Consider the following 22,243-nt stretch of genomic DNA (forward strand, 5'->3'; position numbering starts at 1 on the left):
TGACTAAAGGCCCAAACTGCTGTGCCTTTGTGTAAAAGGCGCTGTAGGAGGGAAATGTTCATCCTCTCTGAGGACAACTAGAGTATCGGAACAATGAAAGATGAGCAGGGTCGACTCACGGGGCCTGCAGCAGGAAGACCCTCCAGTCGGAGGTTTTCAACTTCAGTACGTTGGCTCTCTTGCTGTAATCAGTGGCACGAGTGGCTAAAGCGTGGTGGACACGAACGGCGTTCTTCAGATCCACTTCTGAAATGTCAGCATCGGGCTTGTACTCATCCTGAGGGGGGACAACGAGAGCTGAGGCCAACACTTGGAGCTGCGTCTCCATCCAAACGATACCGAAAAGCTTAAACCATAAAATCCTGATGGAAGTATCAGTACTTGCTACGTCAAGTTAAAACATTACATTGAGAAAATTGTCATCTGTGTTTAGACATTCACTGTTCCCAGTGTAGCCTTCCTTCCAGCAGAGGGAGACAACAGCACTCCCCCCACACACACACAGCAGAGCAGCTAGCAGCATCCACTGCTGCAGTGACAACCCTACTGGATGTTGTGTTTCTATGGCAACAGGCAAGAAGCGGTACCTTCTGGAGATACAAGATCATCCCCTTCAGAACCGCGTAGAACTTCTTCCATCCACGTCGACCACGCGGGGCTTAAAGAAAGTAAAAGTCTATTTATCCAGAAACTTCATTTAAAAATGTGTCTGTGTGAGAGAGACAGAGAGAGAGAGAGAGATAGACAGAGAGAGAAAGAGGGAGAGAGAGGGAGAGAGATGTTTGCTGGTGCACTCACTGCGTTTCCCATCCATGTCAGCGTGGCTCTTGCGTGTTAGTACCCCGTGTTTGTAGGTGACAGCATTGAGGAGGATGGGGATGGCGATGAAAGGGTTACTGCTGTCTGTTACCCTGGCAACGCGTTTACTCCCACCCTCACACTGCTCCTCCACGAGCTCTGACAGACTCTTCCTCAGCTCCTCCTCCTCACTGTACACACACATTTAAACACCCATTCAGAGAAAGCTCAGCCTACTGAGGGGATGACTACACAGCAGCAGCTCCAGCAGAAGCAGCAGCAGCAGAAGCAGCAGCAGCTCCAGCAGCAGCAGCAGCAGCTCCAGCAGCAGCAGCTCCAGCAGCTCCAGCAGCAGCAGCTCCAGCAGCTCCAGCAGCTCCAGCAGCAGCAGCAGCAGCAGCAGCAGCAGCAGCAGCAGCAGCAGCAGCTCTTGTACCCATACTCACACTGCCCATTCCAGCTTCTCGTTCTTGATTGAGTTATACAAGACCTGTGTGGGTGAAGCAGTGACACACACATGGTGAAGAAGATCTTGTATTCTAGCTGTTTCATATGGTTACTGGTGTCACAGCAGCTGTACCTTCAGCAGCTCTTTGGGGAAGTCTTTGCCATTGTTGAGGCCGTCCAGATTACTGATAAACTGCTGGCAGGACATCTTCTTCCCAATGTTCTGAAGAGGGAGAACAAAGCAGGACGCAAACACAGGGAGATGTCACCTAGACTTTCTAGAATGTCTGGCAGGTCATCTATTTTGTTAAAATAAACCTGCCAAGTGGTACATGCACTGGTGTGGTGTCGCTTGTGAAAGCAGTATTTGCATCATACAGGCCACCACTCTGAAGTGGTCTAGTCTGACCATTTGCAGGAGGGGACAGAGGGTTGCCTGGACACCACGTTTGTTTAGATGTAAACAAACGTGGAGAGATGTAAACTCCTCCTCTGCTCCTGTGCACAAACCTTCTGCCTATGAAACCAAACAGGATTAAATGCTAAATGGGTCAAATATGTCAATGTTCCTGGAACTGGGACTCCATCTGTGTAGGTTCCTTTCTGCTCTCTCCAGCTGAATGCAGTAGTGTAAAAGCCCACTAGGTGGCAACGATATGCTGCAGGAGTTCTGCATTCCATCAGTACCATCTATGGCCATTTAACCTCGGACGAGGGACCAAAACTGGTGAAGCCCACTTTCCTCATTGCAGGGCACGTTTACATTGGAGTATACACACAAACACTCCAGATAAGAGGTAGCACAGGTCACCATAAGTTTTGTTTTCCATTTCCTGCTCATTTCTGTGCTCATCACAGAATTAACCATCTCCTCACTTCCATGCTTCATATTTAAAAGAAGGAAAAGGAAGCAACACCACAAAGAAAAGGAAAATTGTTGAAATCAATATTGAATCCTACTTGAAGCAGAATTCTTCTCTTAAGTAGATGATAGTTAAGCAATAGGACATTCCTGTGAATGATTTCAACCATGTTGTTAGCTGAGTACTGGAGGGGTACTCACCACCTGCAGGGCATAGAGAGGCCAGGACACCAGGGGTCAGAAGGGGGAAGAAGGGGTGAGAAGAGAGAATGGATGTTAGTTAAGGAGGTGAATCTGACTAACAGGGTTGAGCTGGGGAACAAGAGCAGGAGAACAAGTGTAGAACCTTGATGCGGTTTATCAGGGAACAGATGAGACCACGAAAGGAGAGGAGAGACAGAAGGAGGTCAGAAAGTAGGCCGAGCACAGGCAACTGAGGAGTGAAAGAGAGAGAGACAGACAGACAGAGAGATGGAGGGAGAGACAGAGAGGGAGGGAGAGATAGAGAGGGAGGTAGAGACAGAGAGAGGTAGAAAGGTAGGGAGAGAGGGAGGGAGAGATAGAGAGAGGGAGGTAGAGAGATGGAGGGAGAGATTAAGGAAGGTAGAGTGATGGAGGGAGAGAAAAAGACAGGGATGGTGGGAGGGAGAAGCAGAAAGAGAGGGAGGTAGAGAGGGAGGGAGAGAGGAGGCAGGGGACAAAGATTCAACAAGCATCCAGACGTTCCAGCTGAGGTGCGTGTTAATAGTACTCTCATGGTAACATGGAACATAGGGGGGGCGAGGACACAGTACATACGTGACCATGCAGATCTGTGTTGAGCAGCATCAGGGCGCAGGTTAACGTGTGGGCACCATCTGCAGAACACACAAGGCAGAGGTCACATTAATGTCATATTCAACACACACACACACACACACACACACACACACACACACACACACACGCACACACAAAGAAACACAATTTTTTCAAAGTCCAAATGATCTGAGTTGAAAACTGAGATTATTGAGTCGTCTACAGATCCTGGTGAACCACTCCCACTATGGCCACCATTTTCTATATTCTACATTATAAATTCTGGTGGCTGTGGGACCTGAGTGGAGGTGAGTGGAGGTGGAGGTGAGTAGACCTGAGTGGAGGTGAGTGGAGGTGGAGGTGAGAAGACCTGAGCGGACCTGAGTAGAGGTGAGTAGACCTGAGTGGATGTGAGTAGACCTGAGTGGAGGTGAGTAGACCTGAGTAGAGGTTAGTAGACCTGAGTGGAGGTGAGTGGAAGTGAGTGGAGGTGAGTGGAGGTGAGTGGAGATGGAGGTGAGTAGACCTGAGTAGACCTGAGTGGAGGTGAGTCTACCTGAGTGGAGGTGGAGGTAAGTGGAGGTGGAGGTGTGTAGACCTGATTGGAGGTGAGTGGAGGTGGCGGTGAGTAGACCTGAGTGGAGGTGAGTGGACCTGAGTAGAGGTGAGTGGAGGTGGAGTTGAGTTGACCTGAGTGGATGTGAGTAGACCTGAGTGGAGGTGAGTGGAGGTATGTGGAGGTGGAGGTGAGTGGACCTGAGTGGATGTGAGTGGAAGTGTGGAGGTGGAGGTGAGTGGAGGTGAGTGGAGGTGGAGGTGAGTAGACCTGCGTGGAGGTGAGTAGAACTGAGTAGACCTGAGTGGAGGTGAGTGGAGGTGGAGGTGAGTTGACCTGAGTGGAGGTGAGTGGAGGTATGTGGAGGTGGAGGTGAGTGGACCTGAGTGGAGGTGAGTGGAGGTGAGTGGAGGTGGAGGTGAGTAGACCTGAGTAAACCTGAGTGGAGTTGAGTGGAGGTGGAGGTGAGTAGACCTGAGTGGAGGTGAGTAGACCTGAGTAGACCTGAGTGGAGGTGAGTGGAGGTGGAGGTGAGTAGACCTGAGTAGAGGTGAGTGGAGGTGGAGGTGAGTAGACCTGAGTGGATGTGAGTAGACTTGAGTAGACCTGAGTGGAGGTGAGTGGAGGAGGAGGTGAGTAGACCTGAGTGGAGGTGAGTAGACCTGAGTAGACCTGAGTGGAGGTGAGTGGAGGTGGAGGTGAGTAGACCTGAGTGGAGGTGAGTAGACCTGAGTGGAGGTGTGTGGAGGTGGAGGTGAGTAGATCTGAGTGGATGTGAGCAGACCTGAGTAGAGGTGAATGGAGGTGAGTGGAGGTGGAGGTGAGTAGACCTGAGTGGAGGTGATCAGAGGTGGAGCTGAGTGGTGATGGAGGTGGACTTCACTGGCTCTTGGGCGGCCTCTGCTGCAGTGCAGTGTGACTCCACCATCATGGTAGACAGGAGTACAGTGGGGTAAAAGTATCCAGTCGGCCACCAACTGTTGAAGTTCTCACACTAAAAAGATGGGAGGTAGCAGTAGTCTGTAGTAGTAGTAGTCTGTAGTAGTAGTAGTAGTCTGTAGCCTGTAGTTCTCATTGTAGGAACACTTCAACTAGGAGAGACAGAATGGGGGGGGGGGGATTCCTGGTTAAAATAAGTATCTGGTCTCCCACAAACAATCCTCTGTCTTCCACTCGTTACCTGTATTAATGGCACCTGTTAGAACTCGTTATCAGTATAAAAGACACCTGTCCACAACCTCCAACAGTCCCACTCCAAACTCCACTATGACCAAGACCAAAGAGTTGTCAAAGGACACAGAAACCAACTTGTAGACCTGCACCGGGCTGGGAAGCCTGAATCAGCAGCAGGTCAGCAGCTTGGTGTGAAGAAACCAACGGTGGGAGCAATTATTGGAACATGGAGGCCATACAAGACCACTGATGACCTCCCTCCATCTGGGGCTCCACGCAAGATCTCACCCCGCGGGGTCAAAATGATCACAAGAACGGGGAGCAGAAATCCCAGAACCACATGGGGGACCTAGTGAAGGACCTGCAGAGAGCTGGGACCAAAGAAACCAAGGCTACCCTCAGTAACACACGACACCGCCAGGGACTCAAACCCTGCAGGGCCTGACAACCCCTGCTGAAGCCAGTACAGGTCCAGGCCCGTCTGAAGTTTACTAGAGAGCATCTGGAGGATCCAGAAGAGGACTGGGAGAAGGTCATGTGGTGTCAGATGAAACCTAAAAAGAACTTTCTGGTAAAAACTCAACTTGTCGTGTTTGGAGGAGAGAGAATGCTGAGTTGCATCCAGAGAACACCACAGCTACTGTGGAGCATGAAGGGGGGGGGGGGGGGTGACCAAGACGACTGATCCGTGTAAAGGACAGAATGAATGGGGCCATGGATCCTGAGATTTGAGTGAAACCTCCTTCCATCAGCAAGGCAGTGGAGATGAAACGTGGCTGGTTCTTCCAGCATGACGATGATCCCAAACACACCGCCTGGCAACAAAGGAGTGGCTTCCAAAGAAGCACTTAGAGGTCCAGGAGTGGCCCAGCCAGTCTCCAGATCTCAACCCCATAGAAAATCTTTGGAAGAGGTGAAAGTCCGTGTTGCCCAACGACAGCCCCACAACATCCCTGCTCTAGAGGAGATCTGCATGGAGGAACGGGCCAAAACACAGGGGGTGAAGACTTGGAGAAAATGTCTGACCTCCGTCATTGCCAACGAAGGGGACATAAAGTACTGAGATGAACTTTGTTATTGACCAAATACTTAATTTCCACCATAATATGTAAAATTATTCTTTAAAAATCCTACAGTGTGGTTTCCTGGATTCCCCCCCCCCATTCTGTCTCTCCTAGTTGAGGTGTTCCGATGATGGAAGTTACAGGCCTCCCATCTTTTTAAGAGGCAGAACTTGAACAGTTGGTGGCCGACGGAACACTTTTTTGCCCCACTGTTAATACTTAAGGCGGCATGGCTCAGGGGTAGAGTGGCCGTCTAGCAACCGAAGGGTCGCTGGTTCGATCCTCGACCCCGGTGACCATGTCGAAGTGTCCTTGAGCAAGATACTGAACCCATAATTGCTCCTGATGAGTAGGTTGGCGCCTTGCATGGCAGCTCCACCATCAGTGTGTGTGTGAACGGGTGAATGAGATGATACTATAAAGCGCTTTGAGTGCCGCTAAGGTAGAAAAGCGCTCAATAAAATTGAGTCCATTTACCATTTTACCATTTAACAACACTGGGAGTACTTTTACTACTTAACTTAATTATAGAAATTATGAAATAATAGAGGGCAGCAGGGTGGCGCAGTGGTCCTCACTGTGGCCCCCCAGCAAGAAGGTTGTGGGTGGAGCCCCGGCTGCAGCACGGGGTCTTTCTGTGTGAGTCTCCATGTTCTCCCTGTTCCTGCTGGGTTCTCTCTGGTACTCCAGCTTCCTCCACAGTCCAAAGACATCAAGAGGGGACCAGGTTAATCCAGACTCTAAATTGACCGTAGGCGTGGCTGGGAGAGCCAATGGTTGTCTGTCTGTCTCTATGTGTTGGCCCTGCCATGGACTGGTGACCTGTCCAGGGTGAAGGCTGCTGGGATAGGCTCCACCCCCACCACCCTCAACAGGAGAAGAGGGAGAACATGGAGGGATGGATGGATGGATGGATGGATAGATGGGTGGATGGATGGATGGATGGATGGATGGAGGGATAGATGGGTGGGTGGATGGATGGATGGATGGACTGATACATGGATTGATGGAGTGATAGATGGAGGCATGGATGGATGGACTGACAGATGGATTGATGGATGGATGGATTGATAGATAGATAGATGGACTGATAGATGCATGGATGGATGGAGTGATAGATGGATGGATGGATGGACTGCTAGATGGATTGATAGATGGATTGACTGATAGATGGACTGATAGATAGATGGACTGCTAGATGGATTGATAGATGGATAGACTGATAGATGGATTGATGGATGATGCATGGATGGATGGAGTGATAAACGGATGGACTGATGGATGGGTGGATGGATGGATGGAGTGATAAACGGATGGACTGATGGATGGATAGATGGATGGACTGATAGATGGATGGATGGACTGATAGATGGACTGATAGATGGATGGACAGATAGATGGATGCATGGATGGATGGACTGATAGATGGATTGATGGATGGATGCATGGATGGATGAACTGATAGATGGATTGATAGATGGATGAATGAACTGATAGATGGATGCATGGATGGATGGATTGACTGATAGATGGACGCATGGATGGATGGATGGATGGATTGACTGATAGATGGACGCATGGATGGATGGATGGACTGATAGATGCATGGACGGATGGACTGATAGATGGATGCATGGACGGATGGACTGATAGATGGATGAATGAACTGATAGATGGATGCATGGATGGATGGATGAACTGATTGATGGATTGATAGATGGATGAATGAACTGATAGATGGATGCATGGATGGATGGATTGACTGATAGATGGACGCATGGATGGATGGATGGACTGATAGATGGATGGACTGATAGATGGATGCATGGACGGATGGACTGATAGATGGATGAATGAACTGATAGATGGATGCATGGATGGATGGATTGACTGATAGATGGACGCATGGATGGAGGGATGGACTGATAGATGGATGCATGGATGATGGACAGATGGATTGATAGATGGGTGGGTGGATGGATGGATGGGTGGGTGGATGGATGGATGGATGGACTGATAGATGGATTGATAGATGGGTGGGTGGATGGATGGATGGATAGGTAGGTGGATGGATGGACTGATACATGGATGCATGTATGGATGGACTGATAGATGGATTGATGCATGGATGGACTGATCGATGGACTGATAGATGGATGGACTTATAGATGGATTGATGGATGGATGGACTGATAGATGGATTGATGGATGGATGCGTGGATGGATGGACTGATACATGGATTGATGCATGGATGGACTGATAGATGGATGGACTGATAGATGGACTGATGGATGGATGGAGTGATAAATGGATGCATGTATGGATGGAGTGATAGATGGATGGACTGATAGATGGCCTGATAGATGGATGGACTGATGCATGGATGGACTGATAGATGGACTGATAGATGGATGGACTGATAGATGGATGCATGGATGGATGGACTGATAGATGGACTGATAGATGGATGGACTGATAGATGGATGCATGGACGGATGGACTGATAGATGGATGCATGGACGGATGGACTGATAGATGGATGAATGAACTGATAGATGGATGCATGGATGGATGGATGAACTGATAGATGGATTGATAGATGGATGAATGAACTGATAGATGGATGCATGGATGGATGGATTGACTGATAGATGGACGCATGGATGGATGGATGGACTGATAGATGGATGGACTGATAGATGGATGCATGGACGGATGGACTGATAGATGGATGAATGAACTGATAGATGGATGCATGGATGGATGGATTGACTGATAGATGGACGCATGGATGGAGGGATGGACTGATAGATGGATGCATGGATGATGGACAGATGGATTGATAGATGGGTGGGTGGATGGATGGATGGGTGGATGGATGGATGGATGGACTGATAGATGGATTGATAGATGGGTGGGTGGATGGATGGATGGATAGGTAGGTGGATGGATGGACTGATACATGGATGCATGTATGGATGGACTGATAGATGGATTGATGCATGGATGGACTGATCGATGGACTGATAGATGGATGGACTTATAGATGGATGCATGGATGGATGGACTGATAGATGGATTGATGGATGGATGCGTGGATGGATGGACTGATACATGGATTGATGCATGGATGGACTGATAGATGGATGGACTGATAGATGGACTGATGGATGGATGGAGTGATAAATGGATGCATGTATGGATGGAGTGATAGATGGATGGACTGATAGATGGCCTGATAGATGGATGGACTGATGCATGGATGGACTGATAGATGGACTGATAGATGGATGGACTGATAGATGGATGCATGGATGGATGGACTGATAGATGGACTGATAGATGGATGGACTGATAGATGGACTGATAGATGGATGGACTGATAGATGGATTGATGGATGGATGCATGGATGGATGGAGTGATAAACGGATGGACTGATAGATGGATTGATAGATACATGGACTGATAGATGGATGGACTGATAGATGGACTGATAAATGGATGCATGGATGGATGGACTGACTGATAGATGGATGCATGGATGGATGGATTGACTGATAGATGGATGCATGGATGGACTGATGGATGGATAGATGGGTGGGTGGATGAATGGATGATGGATGGTCTGATAGATGGATTGATAGATGGATGGACTGATAGATGGACTGATAGATGGATGGACTGATACATGGATTGATAGATGGATGGACTGATAGATGGATTGATCGATGGATGGTCTGATAGATGGATTGATAGATGGATGGATTGATAGATGGACTGAGATGGATGGACTGACAGATGGATGGACTGATAGATGGATTGATGGATGGTTTGTTTGAGACAAGCAAAGCTACATTCGTGACCTGTCTGATGGTGAACGTTTCTCTGTCTCTGTGTGGCCCAAGCACACCTGCTCCCCCTAATGGTGTAGTCCACACCCCTCTCCCATCATTACCAGGTCTCCCTACCAGTGTAGACTTCACCCCCCTCCCATTACACCTGCATGTCTCTATAGTGGGAACCAGGACCTCCTTGGTCTTTGGGTTGAGGGTAGTCCCCATCCCTTGTCATGACTGTCTGGTTAATTAACAGCAGAAATGAGAACACACGAAGAGATGACGTGTTTCATGCATTGTTGCTCATTACCATGTTGAGCAGCATCATCGTCATGGCTCTGACCTTCTGAGGAGGGTGTCTGGGGATTGCAGTGGCAGAAGCGTCTGGAGAAATGCACCAGGACCCTCTCTCTCTCCTGGGTCTCCCCCATCAGTGGAAAGGCTTTTAAAAAGTTCCTGTCATACGTAAGTGACACCAAAAGGTCAAGTGGAGGTCAAATACGTGCGCATTCATCAGTGCTGGCAGCAAACGACGTCGTGGAGGAATTCAACTTAGCTGGCAAAACGATTTGTGTGAATCACTGACTGGATCCTTTCATACTTTTCAAAGGAAGCAAATTCATCAATTATTCTGTTAATCACCTTGCCTACTAACAGAAAATCTAATTTTCCATTTCAGTCACAGTTTGAGTCTGTTTTCAAACAACCAAGAGGAGTATCCACTAATCTACCTTCAAATGTGGGGAAAATGCAATTTTATTAAAAAAAAATTTCGTGAAAATAAATTATTTGGAGTATTTTGGGGGTTTTGGTCAACTGATGTCACGGCCGTGGAAGCAACTGGTTATTCATCAACATGTCTTGAGTTAAATCTGTTTGTCACTGTTTCAAAACCAAGCTGAGGAAGCAGCTGGTTGAATGTTGGCTTGTGGTCACATGAGACAGTAACCCTTTATTAACGCGCTGATTTGGATTGTGATGAAAGTTTAACTTGAATGAATGAAGTCCAAAGACTACATGTAAGTAACTTCACAAAGATAATTGTTGACATCAACTGCTTGAAGCGCACTTGTCATCTTTTAGCAGAATACGTGGGGCTGATGGTGACACTTGGAGACAGCTACATGTCAGCTACGTGCCAGCTACATGTCAGCTACGTGCCAGCTACATGTCAGCTACGTGCCAGCTACATGTCAGCTACGTGCCAGCTACATGTCAGCTACGTGCCAGCTACATGTCAGCAATGTGTCAGTGATGAGCTGTGCAACTGTCAGCTACAACAGCTAAAGCTCCTCAACCCAACAGCTTGATTAGCACAAAGCTAATGCCTGGTGAAGGACACACACACACACACACACACACACACATACACATACACAAATACGTAAAAGTCACATTCACACAGACTCACAATCACGATCTCTCTCACTCACAAACTCACAAAAACGGACAGACACAGTCCAAGGACACACAATCTGTCACACGAACAGCCTCACACACACACACACACACACACACACACACACACACACACACACACACACACACACACACACACAGCCAGCAGCATACCTCAGGGCCCGGTCCAATGAGAGGCCAGAGAAATCAAAGAAGCTCAGATACTCTGATGCCACCAGCTGGCTGAAGTCATTACTGCAGACACACAGAGCAGGGATTAATAAATGAGTTCCCCCTCAGTGTAGTACTGGTATAAAGGAGTACCCCCTCAGAGTAGTGCTGATATAAAGGAGTACCCCCTCAGAGTAGTGCTGATATAAAGGAGTACCCCCTCAGAGTAGTACTGATATAAAGGAGTACACCCTCAGTTGTTTGAGTGAGTGAGTGTGTGTGTGTGTGTATATGTGTGTGTGTGTGTGTGTGTTCTTGTACTTGCTACAGAGTGAGGACTAGAGGACTGTTTAACCAACAGAGTGAGGACATTTTAGCCGGTCCTCACATCTTCACAGGGCCGTTTGAAGGTCAAGACTTGGTTTTAGGGTCAAGGTTAGAATCAGGTTCTGGTTAGGTTTAGGGTCAAGGTTAGGGTCAAACAGTCAGTTGAGATGCTTAGGGTTAAGGGGGGGGGGCGGCTAGGGAATGTATTATGTCAATGAAAGTCTTCACAAAGATATAAGTACAAGGATGTGTGTATGAGTGACAGCCACTATGTGTGACAGCTCACTTCTTGCCCAGGTGTCTGGCCACATCACAGCGTTTGAAGCCCTCCAGGTGATAGAGGCGCTTGGCCAGCCTCTTGGCGGCCTCGTTGTTGGCCCGGCAGCCGTTGGCTAGCGTATCAATGCTGCCTGGGTCCAAACGCTCCAGGCTGCCCAGATCACACTCGTCTGAGTCCGACAGCACGTCTGTGAGGTCAGCATCGCTGGGGAGGAGCATGCACACACACACACACACACACACACACACACACACACACACACACACACACACACACACACACACACACACACACACACACACACACACCTGATGGTTCTGACTCAGTTCAACTTAAGCACTCTCTTTAATCCGATCCGATCCGGTGGCGGTGCTGAGGCTATTGTTGAGGGGGTTTTCTCCTACAACAAGTTGGCACAGGAGCTCCGAAGGTCTCATCTCAGGTTTGACACTCCTGGTTTATGAAATGTGAAATCTGAAAAAACTGACGATCCTGTTCTGGACTGATTCCTTTGATATTTGTACTAGGAACAGCAAACGTAGTCCTCTGATCTCCTCCTGAGCTCAACAGTTAGCACCAGTTTTCAGCATATGCTCCCACTGTCACGCACCACCAGCAGGTACCGAGGTGTTGGGAGTGGCTAAATCCTCCAGGGCTCTGATGGTTCTACATCTCCCACTTGCCTTGTGATGAGTCCTTCGACAACCTTCTTAAAAAGTTACTCGTATTGAGATTGAACATCTGCTGGAACACTTCAGCTGCAACCAAAAACCATGCCAAGCTGCCATTTGCAGACTTTTTAAACACTCATACACAAATAGAGCTGGGTATCACCACTGACCTCCCGATACCATACGATTCCGATACACTAGGTCCCAAGTCGATACGATTTCCGATACGATTCGATCCAATATACGATAGGATATTTTAGTTACCATACCAATTTTGCTTTGGTAATGGAAGAGCTTCTCAAAGGACTCATGCTGTAAATTCAATCGTAAAAGTAACCCTCTACCCTGCTGCATCATTAAATATTAATATTTACACTGAGAACTGACCATTAAACAATAGTTATACAACATCATGCACTTTTTATTTAAATATAAGACCGTCATTCAAAACAAAAGGGCAACTTAGACTTCCACAAACCGTCAGCAGCTCAGCAGGATGACTCGCGGTGTGGCGAGCTTCAATCGCCCGCGTTTGTCAACGTGGGACATGAGGGACCAGTGACTGTCAGTGTACTGAGAGGTGATGGTCAAGTAGGAATCGTAGCTCTGCTTGTCCAGCTGTCACAAGCGATGGCAACGCTCTCTGCTGATTTCAGTGCAGTTGCGATGTTGTTTTTAACATCTCTGAACATCTTTGAGATTGGGACTTGACTCAGTTGTTTCCGTGTCGGTAGCACATAGCGTGGCTCCAGTGTCTGGACGAGGGGTCTGAAGCCTACATTTTCTACCACTCAGGATGGTCTGAGATCCTTGCAGATCAAAATTGCCAGAGCCGAAGTGATGTTCTCTGCACGTGGAGGCGTGGATGGAAACTTGGTTCCAAATTCTTTCTCCAGCGAGGGTTGTTGCAGTGACTTGTAGTTTCCTGGTTGCTGAGTGTACTCTGGGTGATGCCTCGTCACATGGCTCCAGAGATTAGTAGTATTTCCGTTGTACTTAACTTCTACTTTGCACATTTGGCATCATGACAGCATTATTTTTGTCAAGTTGGGCGCAGTTTTCTCGCTTCTTAAAGCCGAAGTGCTGCCAGACATCGGCTCTTAAATTTGCCGGATACTAAAGTTGCGCTTCCGCCATCTTGTTGTTCTCTGATCGGAGGCACATGGCCTGGATCTCGCGAGATCTGATAATCTGACTGCAGTAACGTTGCACTACGCACTAAACCACGCGAGACTAAAGGGGCAAACAAAAACAAAAAAATAAACGGGTAAAATCTAATGCATTTTAAAAGATCAATACTGGAATTTATTCATCGATAATCTTTCCTACAAATGTATATTGATAAAATATCGGTATATAGACATTTTTAACCCTCCTCTATACACCAACGGAAACAGGCTCATTTTAAAGGTTGCTGATGACTCTGTACCAGTCATCAGCCCCTAACAACCAGCAGGCAGCGGACTCCAAAACCTCCACTGAAGCGTCTCAGGACCATAGTGGAACGACTAAATCTCACTGCCTCCATGAAGCTTTGAGCTACAAAGGCTAGCAGGAGTACTTGCTGTTCCTTAGGATCTTATTTTACACTGAATCCCTCCTGGCCGTTCCTCTTCTCTGCTGGTCTGGAAACAGTCGCATCAGGTCCAGACACCACCTCAGCATGGCAACAAGCGTCTGGGAGGTCAGCACTGCCAGACTTGTTCCATACACTGGGAGACAGGAAGGCTACTGCCACCCTCTGTCTCTCCTGCCCCTCCCACACGGAGCCCCACCTGTTGAACGTAACAGATACAGGCACTCCTTTGTCCCGACAGACACATCCTTCTTGAAGGCAGCTCAAGGGTGGAGTCATGCTGCGGCTCCTCACTCAGCTGGTCTTTCTTACTTTAATAATTTATTGATGATGATATTCCAGATGCTACTTGTGCACTTTGCTCTGTAATTTGTCTGTTTCCTGCTCAGTGGCTGTCTTCCAGTTTCCACTCTTGTTTTGGCAAACTCTGTCAGGTTTTTGACAAATGGCTCCCGGGTCTCTAAGTGGGCGCCCAGGAGACAAAAATACTTAAAAGCAGGAATGATGAATTCATTGACTGACCTGTGGTGTCACTTTCAGAATTAGAGTTCAGCTCTGTTCTCCAGTTGTTTAAATGAAAATGTTGTTTGGAGCCTCCTGACTGCATCACTGTTGCTTAAGCAGACATGGTCGCTGCAGTGTTGCTGGTTGAAGAATCAAGAAAAGTTTCCTCAACTCTTCAAACTTGGAAGCATGAAAGCTTGAAGAGTGACTGGAGAAAGGTTGATTAGCTGACTTGCATTACTGCACCTCCCTCCTACCAGGCTGGACTAACAGGTCCCTAAAGACTCTCCAGCTGGTCCAGAACGCTGCTGCCCATGTTGACTAGAACTGGTAGCAGAGACCAGGTCTCTCCTGGACTGTTTCTCTGCATGGCTCCCTGTCAGATTCAGAACAGAATTTAAAATTCTTCTTCTACCATCAAAGTCCTCAACAATCAGGCTCCTTCATCCCTGACAGAGCTCCTAGTCCCCTATGATCCAGCTAGAACCCTTCACTCCCAGGATGCAGGGTTCCTGCTGGTTCCTAGAGTTCTAACAGTAGAATGGAGCCAGAGCCTTCAGCTATCAGGCTCCCCTCCTGTGGAACCGTCTCCTAGTTTCAGTCCAGGACCCAGACCCCCTCTCTAGGTTTAAGAGCAGACTTTAGACCTCCTTGTTGATCAGGCTTATAGTCAGGACTGCTTAGGCTGGCCCTTAGATCTGCTGCTATAGGCTTAGACTGCTGGGATCTCCCATGATGCACTGGGCTTCTCTCTCCTCCTCCTGTCCTCAGACGTGTTACTAACTCCTCTTCTTCTCCCCTCATCCCAGATCCTGGTGCTGCTGGAGGAGGCTCCAGACCTGAAGAGGCTCCAGCTGCCACCCGTAGCTCCACCTGCTCACGTCCCCGTCTGTCCATCAGTCTCTCCTCCTTTCTCTCTCTCTTTCTCTCTGTCCCTCTCTTTCCTTCTGTCTCTCTGTCTTCCTCCATTCTCTGTATTCGTCTCTGTCTGTCAGTCTCTCCTCCTTTCTCTCTCTCTTTATCTCTGTCCCTCTCTTTCCTTCTGTCTCTCTGTCTTCCTCCATTCTCTGTCTTTGTCTCTGTCCATCAGTCTCTCCTCCTTTCTCTCCCTCTTTATCTCTGCCCCTCTCTTTCCTTCTGTCTCTCTGTCTTCCTCCATTGTCTTTGTCTCTGTCCATCAGTCTCTCCTCCTTTCTCTCCCTCTTTATCTCTGTCCTTCTCTTTCCTTCTGTCTCTCTGTCTTCCTCCAATCACTTTGGAATTTGTACTAATCAGCGACACTCCACTTAGGAAAACTGTAGTTTCCAGATGTTTGTCTGATCAGGCCACACCTGGATTTAAGGAAGTGGTTCCATTGGTGCTAAATTCAGTGTCATGTCCCACTGTAACAGAGGGCGCTGTTGTCCACCTTAGTCCCTCCCAAACTGATCATTTTATCCATAGAGCAGCAGGCACCTCAGCAACAACTCTGGACTCTACTGGCCCACTAAAACAGAAAACTATGAATCCAAGGAAACAAGCACCTTGGTACGGTTCTGGAACCTGACAGCTTCAACAAGAAACCAGAAACTGGAGAGAAGATGGCGCTGCTCCAAACTGGAGGAGTCACATGTAGTCTGGCAAGATGGCCTTAGAACCTAGAAGAAAGCCCTTGGTAGAACCAGAGCAGCCGACTACTCAGAACTAATAGAGGAACCAAGAACAACCCAGGTTCCTCTTCAATCCTGGAGCCAGACTGACAGAGAGCCACAGCTCTACTGAACCAAGTAGTCCTGTTTCCCTGGGCAGCAAAGAGTTCATGGACTTCTTTAATGACAAAATTCTCCTGATTAGAGAGAAACTTCTTCTCCTGCTGCCATCAGCTGACAACATGGCACCTAGAACCCAGAACCTTAGAGGCAGCTGGAGGACCAGACACACACTTGGATAGTTTTTCTCCCATCAGCCTTCATGAGCTCAGTTCAATAATGTCCTCCTCTAAACCTCCACCTGTCTCCTAGACCCCATCCCAACTAAGCTGCTCCAAGACTTTCTCCCCTCGTTAGCCCCTCCCTCTTAGATATGATCAATGTGGCGCTGGTATCTGGTTCCGTCCCTCAGTCCTTTAAAGTAGCAGGAATTAAACCCTCCTCAAAAAACAAGCCTGGATCCAGAAGTTCTACCAACTACAGACCAACATCACATCTTCCTTTTCTCTCCAAGGTTCTGGAGAAAGCAGTTGCTAAACAGCTCTGTGACTTCTCCACAGCAACAGCTGATTGGAGGATTCAGTCAGGGTCCAGGTTCATCCTAGCACAGAAACAGAACTAGTCAAAGGTACCAGTGACCTCCTACTGGTACCAGATGAGGGACTGGTCTCTGTGCTGGTCTGATTAGATCTCAGTGCAGCTACCAGGCTGGACTAACAGGTCCCTAAAGATTCTCCAGCTGGTCCAGAACGCTGCTGCCCATGTTGACTAGAACTGGTAGCAGAGACCAGGTCTCTCCTGGACTGCTTCTCTGCATGGCTCCCTGTCAAATTCAGAACAGAATTTAAAATTCTTCTTCTACCATCAAAGTCCTCAACAATCAGGCTCCTTCATCCCTGACAGAGCTCCTAGTCCCCTATGATCCAGCTAGAACCCTTCACTCCCAGGATGCAGGGTTCCTGCTGGTTCCTAGAGTTCTAACAGTAGAATGGAGCCAGAGCCTTCAGCTATCAGGCTCCCCTCCTGTGGAACCGTCTCCCAGTTTCAGTCCAGGACCCAGACCCCCTCTCTAAGTTTAAGAGCAGACTTCAGACCTCATTGTTGATCAGGCTTATAGTCAGGACTGCTTAGGCTGGCCCTTAGATCTGCTGCTGTAGGCTCAGACTGCTGGGATCTCCCATGATGCACTGGGCTTCTCTCTCCTCCTCCTGTTCTCATACGTGTCACTAACTCCTCTTCTTCTCCCCTCATCCCAGATCCTGGTGCTGCTGGAGGAGGCTCCAGACCTGAAGAGGCTCCACCTGCCACCCGTAGCTCCACCTGCTCACGTCCCTGTCTGTCCATCAGTCTCTCCTCCTTTCTCTCTCTCTTTATCTCTGTCCCTCTCTTTCCTTCTGCATAAATGTCTTCCTCCATTATCTGTCTTTGTCTCTGTCCATCAGTCTCTCCTCCTTTCTCTCCCTCTTTATCTCTGTCCTTCTCTTTCCTTCTGTCTCTCTGTCTTCCTCCATTCTCTGTCTTTGTCTCTGTCCTGCTCTCCTGCTCTCTCTCCGTCCCCACTGATCCTGGATCTGCTCCACCTTCCTGCTGGTAAAGGAAGGTTCTGGTGGCTGCTGTTGCAGGATGTGCTTGCTGATGGAGAATTGTTGGGTGGAGGTTCATTGAAGGAGGGAGGTGCTGGACCTGCTCTACTTGGACAGAGTCAGGACAGAACTTTGGTTGAGGTTTGGCGCCACACTAATAAACCTGACTTGACTTGCCAGGACAAAACCAGGCAATGTATTAATTACAGTTATGACCATCTGAGGGAACTTGATCGTGAATCCTTTACATTTTTTGTTTATTTCTCACATATTTATTACTTTGTCTTTCAAACTTCTCCTTCATGGTTGTGTACCTCCTTTGGTTCATTAGCTTTCTTATTTTTTCATGCAAGAGATGTTTCAGTCTTGGATAATTTCATTCATGCTGAGTTGCAAAGTTCCACTGTAACTGTCTGTTGAAGCCCTAAACTTCATAACAGAGATATCAATTCAACAGAGGCTCAGGTCATCTAGTTCTTTTTGTCTTTGCATACTCAGCCTTGGACAGCTGGTTGAGGTAACTCAGTGAGCGATGGCTGTCTTCTTGGCCTCTTCCTCTTTCTGACGCACTCGTCCCAACCCTCCCTAACCAGGAACAGACATGACTCGCTTGGCTCTCCTGTTTACTGTCTCGGCCCATTTCTCCATTCTCAGTGGCATTTCCTCATTTCCTCTGCAGCACATCAACATTCTCACCAGATGATTCAGATACTCTTTTGCATAATCTGATCAGTGTGCATTACCCTCTCAAACTCAATACATTATGCACCGTCCTCGTGAGGGACATGCTGGTTACCATGGAGACAGCAGAAGCCAAGTAGAGGCTGCCTATCACAGTCACGCAGGAATCAAGAACTGCTATCAGATCCGCCTGACATGAAAGATAAAGCTGCAGACAACCGCACAAACGACATTCCGCTGACCACACCCCTTCAGCCCCACAAGGGAGTATGAAGGTCACTGACTCCTCGCCATCCCCCCAACCTTGGACCACCCTTCTCCAGGAAATGCTGCAAGGAGCCACTGCTCAGCGTCCCAGGAGCATATTAAGCCAGATGATATCATCCTCAGGGGCCGGTGGGGGTGAGACCAGTGGTTTAGGATGTGATTAGGAGGCTTCCTGAGCAGCAACAGCCATGGAGCCAGGACCCCCCCCCCCCGATAAACCCAGGACTCGTGCATGTTCTCAGCTGCATTTCTAGTTTGCAGACTACATGTCTTTGTTTTTGACTCACTGGAGCACCTGGAGAGCCTCCACACATGTAAATCAATTGGGGGCAACAATGATGCTCCACCAATGCAGTTCCCAACATCTGGAGGAGCAGAACCAGAGCATGGAGGTGCACTGAGGTGGACTGAGGGCAACAGGGGCAGCAGATCTCTCTGGAGAGTCGTGTTCTTCTGTTGGCCAAGTAACACACAGTGAATGATTTGTCTCTATAATGGCAAATTCTGTTCCCGCAGGCCACACATATGCAATCACTGTGACAGTGACTCTGTGTGCGTGTCTGTGTCTGCTTGTGTGTGTGTGTGTGTCTGTGTGTGTGAAGAGTGCAGGGAAGCATGATGAGGCATGCCACTGACTCATATGCTAATCTCTTTGATTGTGCACTGCCTGGGCCCACACCCACAAGGTGTGTCTGCATGAGTGGCGTGGGTGTGAATGTGTGTGTGTGTGTGCGTGTGTGTGCGTGCGTGTGTGTAGGTGTGGGTGTGTGCATGCATGTGTTTGTAGGAGTGTGTGTGTGTGTGTGTGTGTGTGTGTCTGTCTGTTGAGGCTTGCAGATGTGGAACCTGAAGGAACCCTGTTGCTGTTCCTATCCTGACTTTGGGGAGCCGTGAACACTCGCCACTACCACTGCATCTCAGAAGGAAAAATGAATGATATTTGAGAGGTGCTATTGGTACATATGTACTTCGAAATGTCGTTTAAGTGTATTTCAATGTATTTTTCAGGATCTGGAGCTTTTGCCTGTTGGTTAGACAAAACATTACTGACCAATCAAGCAATTAATTAAAGGTTATTGTGGGATCACCATCAGTTAGCAGGCTTCTCATCGCTCATGGAAGTACAGTAAACTCCAGCTGCTACATGAGCAGCAGTAACTATACTCTAACATCTGTGTACTCGTATAGCTGTCAGCTGAAAACCTCTATATTTAATATTTTTAATTTGACATATCTAGATGTTACTTGCAAACTTAGGTACAATCTTGAGAAGAGGACCTTTACACGTAGAAAAGCAGAGGTATTAGGACTTTGAAGTGCTGAAGTACAAACTGTCGCTGACCCCGCTGGGATGGGGGGGGGGGGGGGGGCGCCTCTGATTCCGAAGTACATTTCAAATCCAATGATATTTACTCTAAAATAATGGAGCTGCATCGACCTTGCATGGTTATACAGCAGTGTTACTGTACATTATCTAAAGCGTCTGACTCATGAGAGGGAGATCATAGCCCCTGTCGTAATACAAATACTACATTGGTACTAGCAGAGAAGAAACTCTTCAGTTGTCTCACTATTTCCACGTTGCCACGCAGCAACAGCCCCTGTCCCCGTCAGTCAGACACAGCACTATCACGGAAAGATTCAAACTCACAGGAGCTGCAACAGAAACTCGAAGTGAACGTCATATTCTTCCTTCCACATCGTCTCTGATCCGGGAACAAGCGGTTAGAGGCGCGCGTCGGTCCGTCCGCCTCATCATCCAGCAGCAGACCTCACATCTCGCACACAGCTCCGTCATGTACCAGCTCACACACACACACACACACACATACACACACACACACACAGCCGTTCACTCCGCCATGTTGGCAGCTGGTCCCGGCAGCGACTATCTTTGGCCTTTTTTCCTTGAAGTTACTCGACTAAGTGCGCGGCGCGGCGGAGGAGAGGATGTCGGGGCGGAGCGGATGAACTGACTCTTCCTCCTGGCGGCGGCCGTACAATGCCTCTGTGTGTCCGAGCCAGCGCGACTTCCTCCAGGGCTCGGTATAAGAGGGACCTCCCGGATTGGGGTTCTTAAAGTCCACCAGGCTGCTTTCCATCCTGTTGCTTCATTGTGCTTCCAGGATCACAAGCAGCTCAGGCGCAAACCCAGAGAACACACCGCATTCTGAGCTGTAACCCGGGGAGAGGAGCCATGTTTGTCCGCGCTACGAGGCATTTTGACTGCATGCCCACTCGTCATTAAAGCTGCAGTGCAGCACCTCTGTCCCCATCTTGTGGTAGCGGCGGTAATTACACAGAGCTGTGGTCACGCTCACCCCCAGGCTCACAGCTGGCTGCTGAAACATTGGCCAACCAAACAGGAAATGGGGGAACTGTTTTAGCAGGTAACAACATGATAAAGTTACTTATTCCCACTGAAGTTCCCAAAGGGCAGACTGGAAGTGGCTGTCAAAGATGAAAACATCTGGAAGAAACTCCTTCAAAGTTTAACATTTTAATTTAAATTATTGATGAGTTAATGAGACAATTTTGAAATAGTTTCATTGTGGTCCAGCAGGGGGCACTCTAAAGCATCAGTTTGACCTGTTGCATGTCCTTTGGCCCATCCGTAAACAAAGTTAATGCAGTGCTGGTCGTGGTGACATCAGGCGCCCAGCACTGACCAGCTGATCACTCACTCATAGGCTGGTTCCAGTCGCAGCCTCAACGCTACGTTCAGGAACTTGGTAGAGAGTCAGGTGAAGCAGTAATGTTGCCACAGACTGCAGAGAGGCTTCATGAAGGATGACCGAGACCTTCACCCATGTGGGAGTGCGCTCTACTAAAGCTCTGAGGTCTCCTGGTGATGACGGCCTCCCTGTGACAACTGCAGAACAACGCTGGCATCCCTGCAGATCCCACCCAGGAGAACCCTCCCGCCATGTGAAGCCCTTTGAGACAAACTGGTTGTGAAAACGGGCCCTACAAATAAAATTGCCTTGCCTCCTTCCTCGTTCTTGTTAGGTGCAAAAATAGAGGAGGTGGTCAGAAGTCTGAAGGAGTGTTCTCACCAAACGCAATGTAAATTTTTCACATGTGAAGATTACATGTAAAGTCTAAGGAGGGAGCCAAATAGACGCAAATTCATGTGTCTGCTTGCCAGGCAGCACGAATGATGTGATGCTAATTCTTTGTATTCACGTCGACATGCAAGTTGAAAATATTCAACCTGAGCAACAGCCTTCTGTTGGATGTAGGACTGACAAACATCTGTCTCTCCATCCAGCCTTCATCCCTCTATCCATCCCTCCAGCCATCAACCATCCATCCTTCCATCCACATGCCCATCCATCATCTATCCCTCCATCATTCATCTATCATACCTCCACCTGTCCACCATCCATCCATCCGTCCATCTCTTCCTCGATCCATCTCTCCACCCATCTATCCCCCATCCATCCTTCCTTGCATCATCCATCCATCATCATCATACATCCATCTATCCAGCCCTCCATCCATCAGCCCATCATCTATCCCTCAATCTGTTCATCCCTCCATCATCCATCTATACACCTG

At 48.3% G+C, this 22,243-nt stretch overlaps 2 protein-coding genes across 2 annotated transcripts in view; both read right to left on the reverse strand.

Annotated features, from left to right (window-relative positions):
- psd2 (pleckstrin and Sec7 domain containing 2) overlaps positions 1-22,243 on the reverse strand; it is a 49,072-nt gene that overhangs the window by 4,360 nt on the left and 22,469 nt on the right. Inside the window, exons 3-11 of the mRNA XM_086222911.1 lie at positions 11,719-11,916; positions 11,109-11,189; positions 9,880-9,992; positions 2,906-2,964; positions 1,379-1,468; positions 1,245-1,288; positions 799-989; positions 588-658; positions 120-277 (exon numbers count right to left, since the gene is read on the reverse strand). Of these exons, the coding sequence (XP_086079037.1) occupies positions 120-277; positions 588-658; positions 799-989; positions 1,245-1,288; positions 1,379-1,468; positions 2,906-2,964; positions 9,880-9,992; positions 11,109-11,189; positions 11,719-11,916 (1,005 nt within the window). The remainder of the gene's footprint in view (positions 1-119; positions 278-587; positions 659-798; positions 990-1,244; positions 1,289-1,378; positions 1,469-2,905; positions 2,965-9,879; positions 9,993-11,108; positions 11,190-11,718; positions 11,917-22,243) is intronic.
- Positions 3,151-4,389, reverse strand: LOC147250715 (uncharacterized). Its single transcript, XM_086222918.1, has 3 exons — positions 4,340-4,389; positions 3,966-4,225; positions 3,151-3,935 (listed from the first exon to the last, which is right to left on the reverse strand). Exons 1-3 carry the CDS (start codon positions 4,387-4,389, stop codon positions 3,151-3,153), a joined length of 1,095 nt encoding a protein of 364 aa, XP_086079044.1.

This window comes from Aulostomus chinensis, chromosome 13, assembly GCF_037954235.1.
Source record: "Aulostomus chinensis isolate RoL2024-O1b breed Wild chromosome 13, RoL_Achi_v1.0, whole genome shotgun sequence".
Taxonomy (NCBI): domain Eukaryota; kingdom Metazoa; phylum Chordata; class Actinopteri; order Syngnathiformes; family Aulostomidae; genus Aulostomus; species Aulostomus chinensis.

Excerpts from the sequence above, each read along its gene's own strand:
- LOC147250715 (XM_086222918.1), bottom strand. The coding sequence starts at position 4,389 with ATGGTGGAGTCACACTGCACTGCAGCAGAGGCCGCCCAAGAGCCAGTG. Across the intron at positions 4,226-4,339 it reads GCCGCCCAAGAGCCAGTGAA|ATCTACTCACCTCCACCTCC; the intron begins GTCCACCTCCAT and ends ACATCCACTCAG. Across the intron at positions 3,936-3,965 it reads CTCCACTCACCTCCACTCAG|GTCTACTCACCTCCACCTCC; the intron begins GTCTACTCAGGT and ends ACCTCCACTCAG.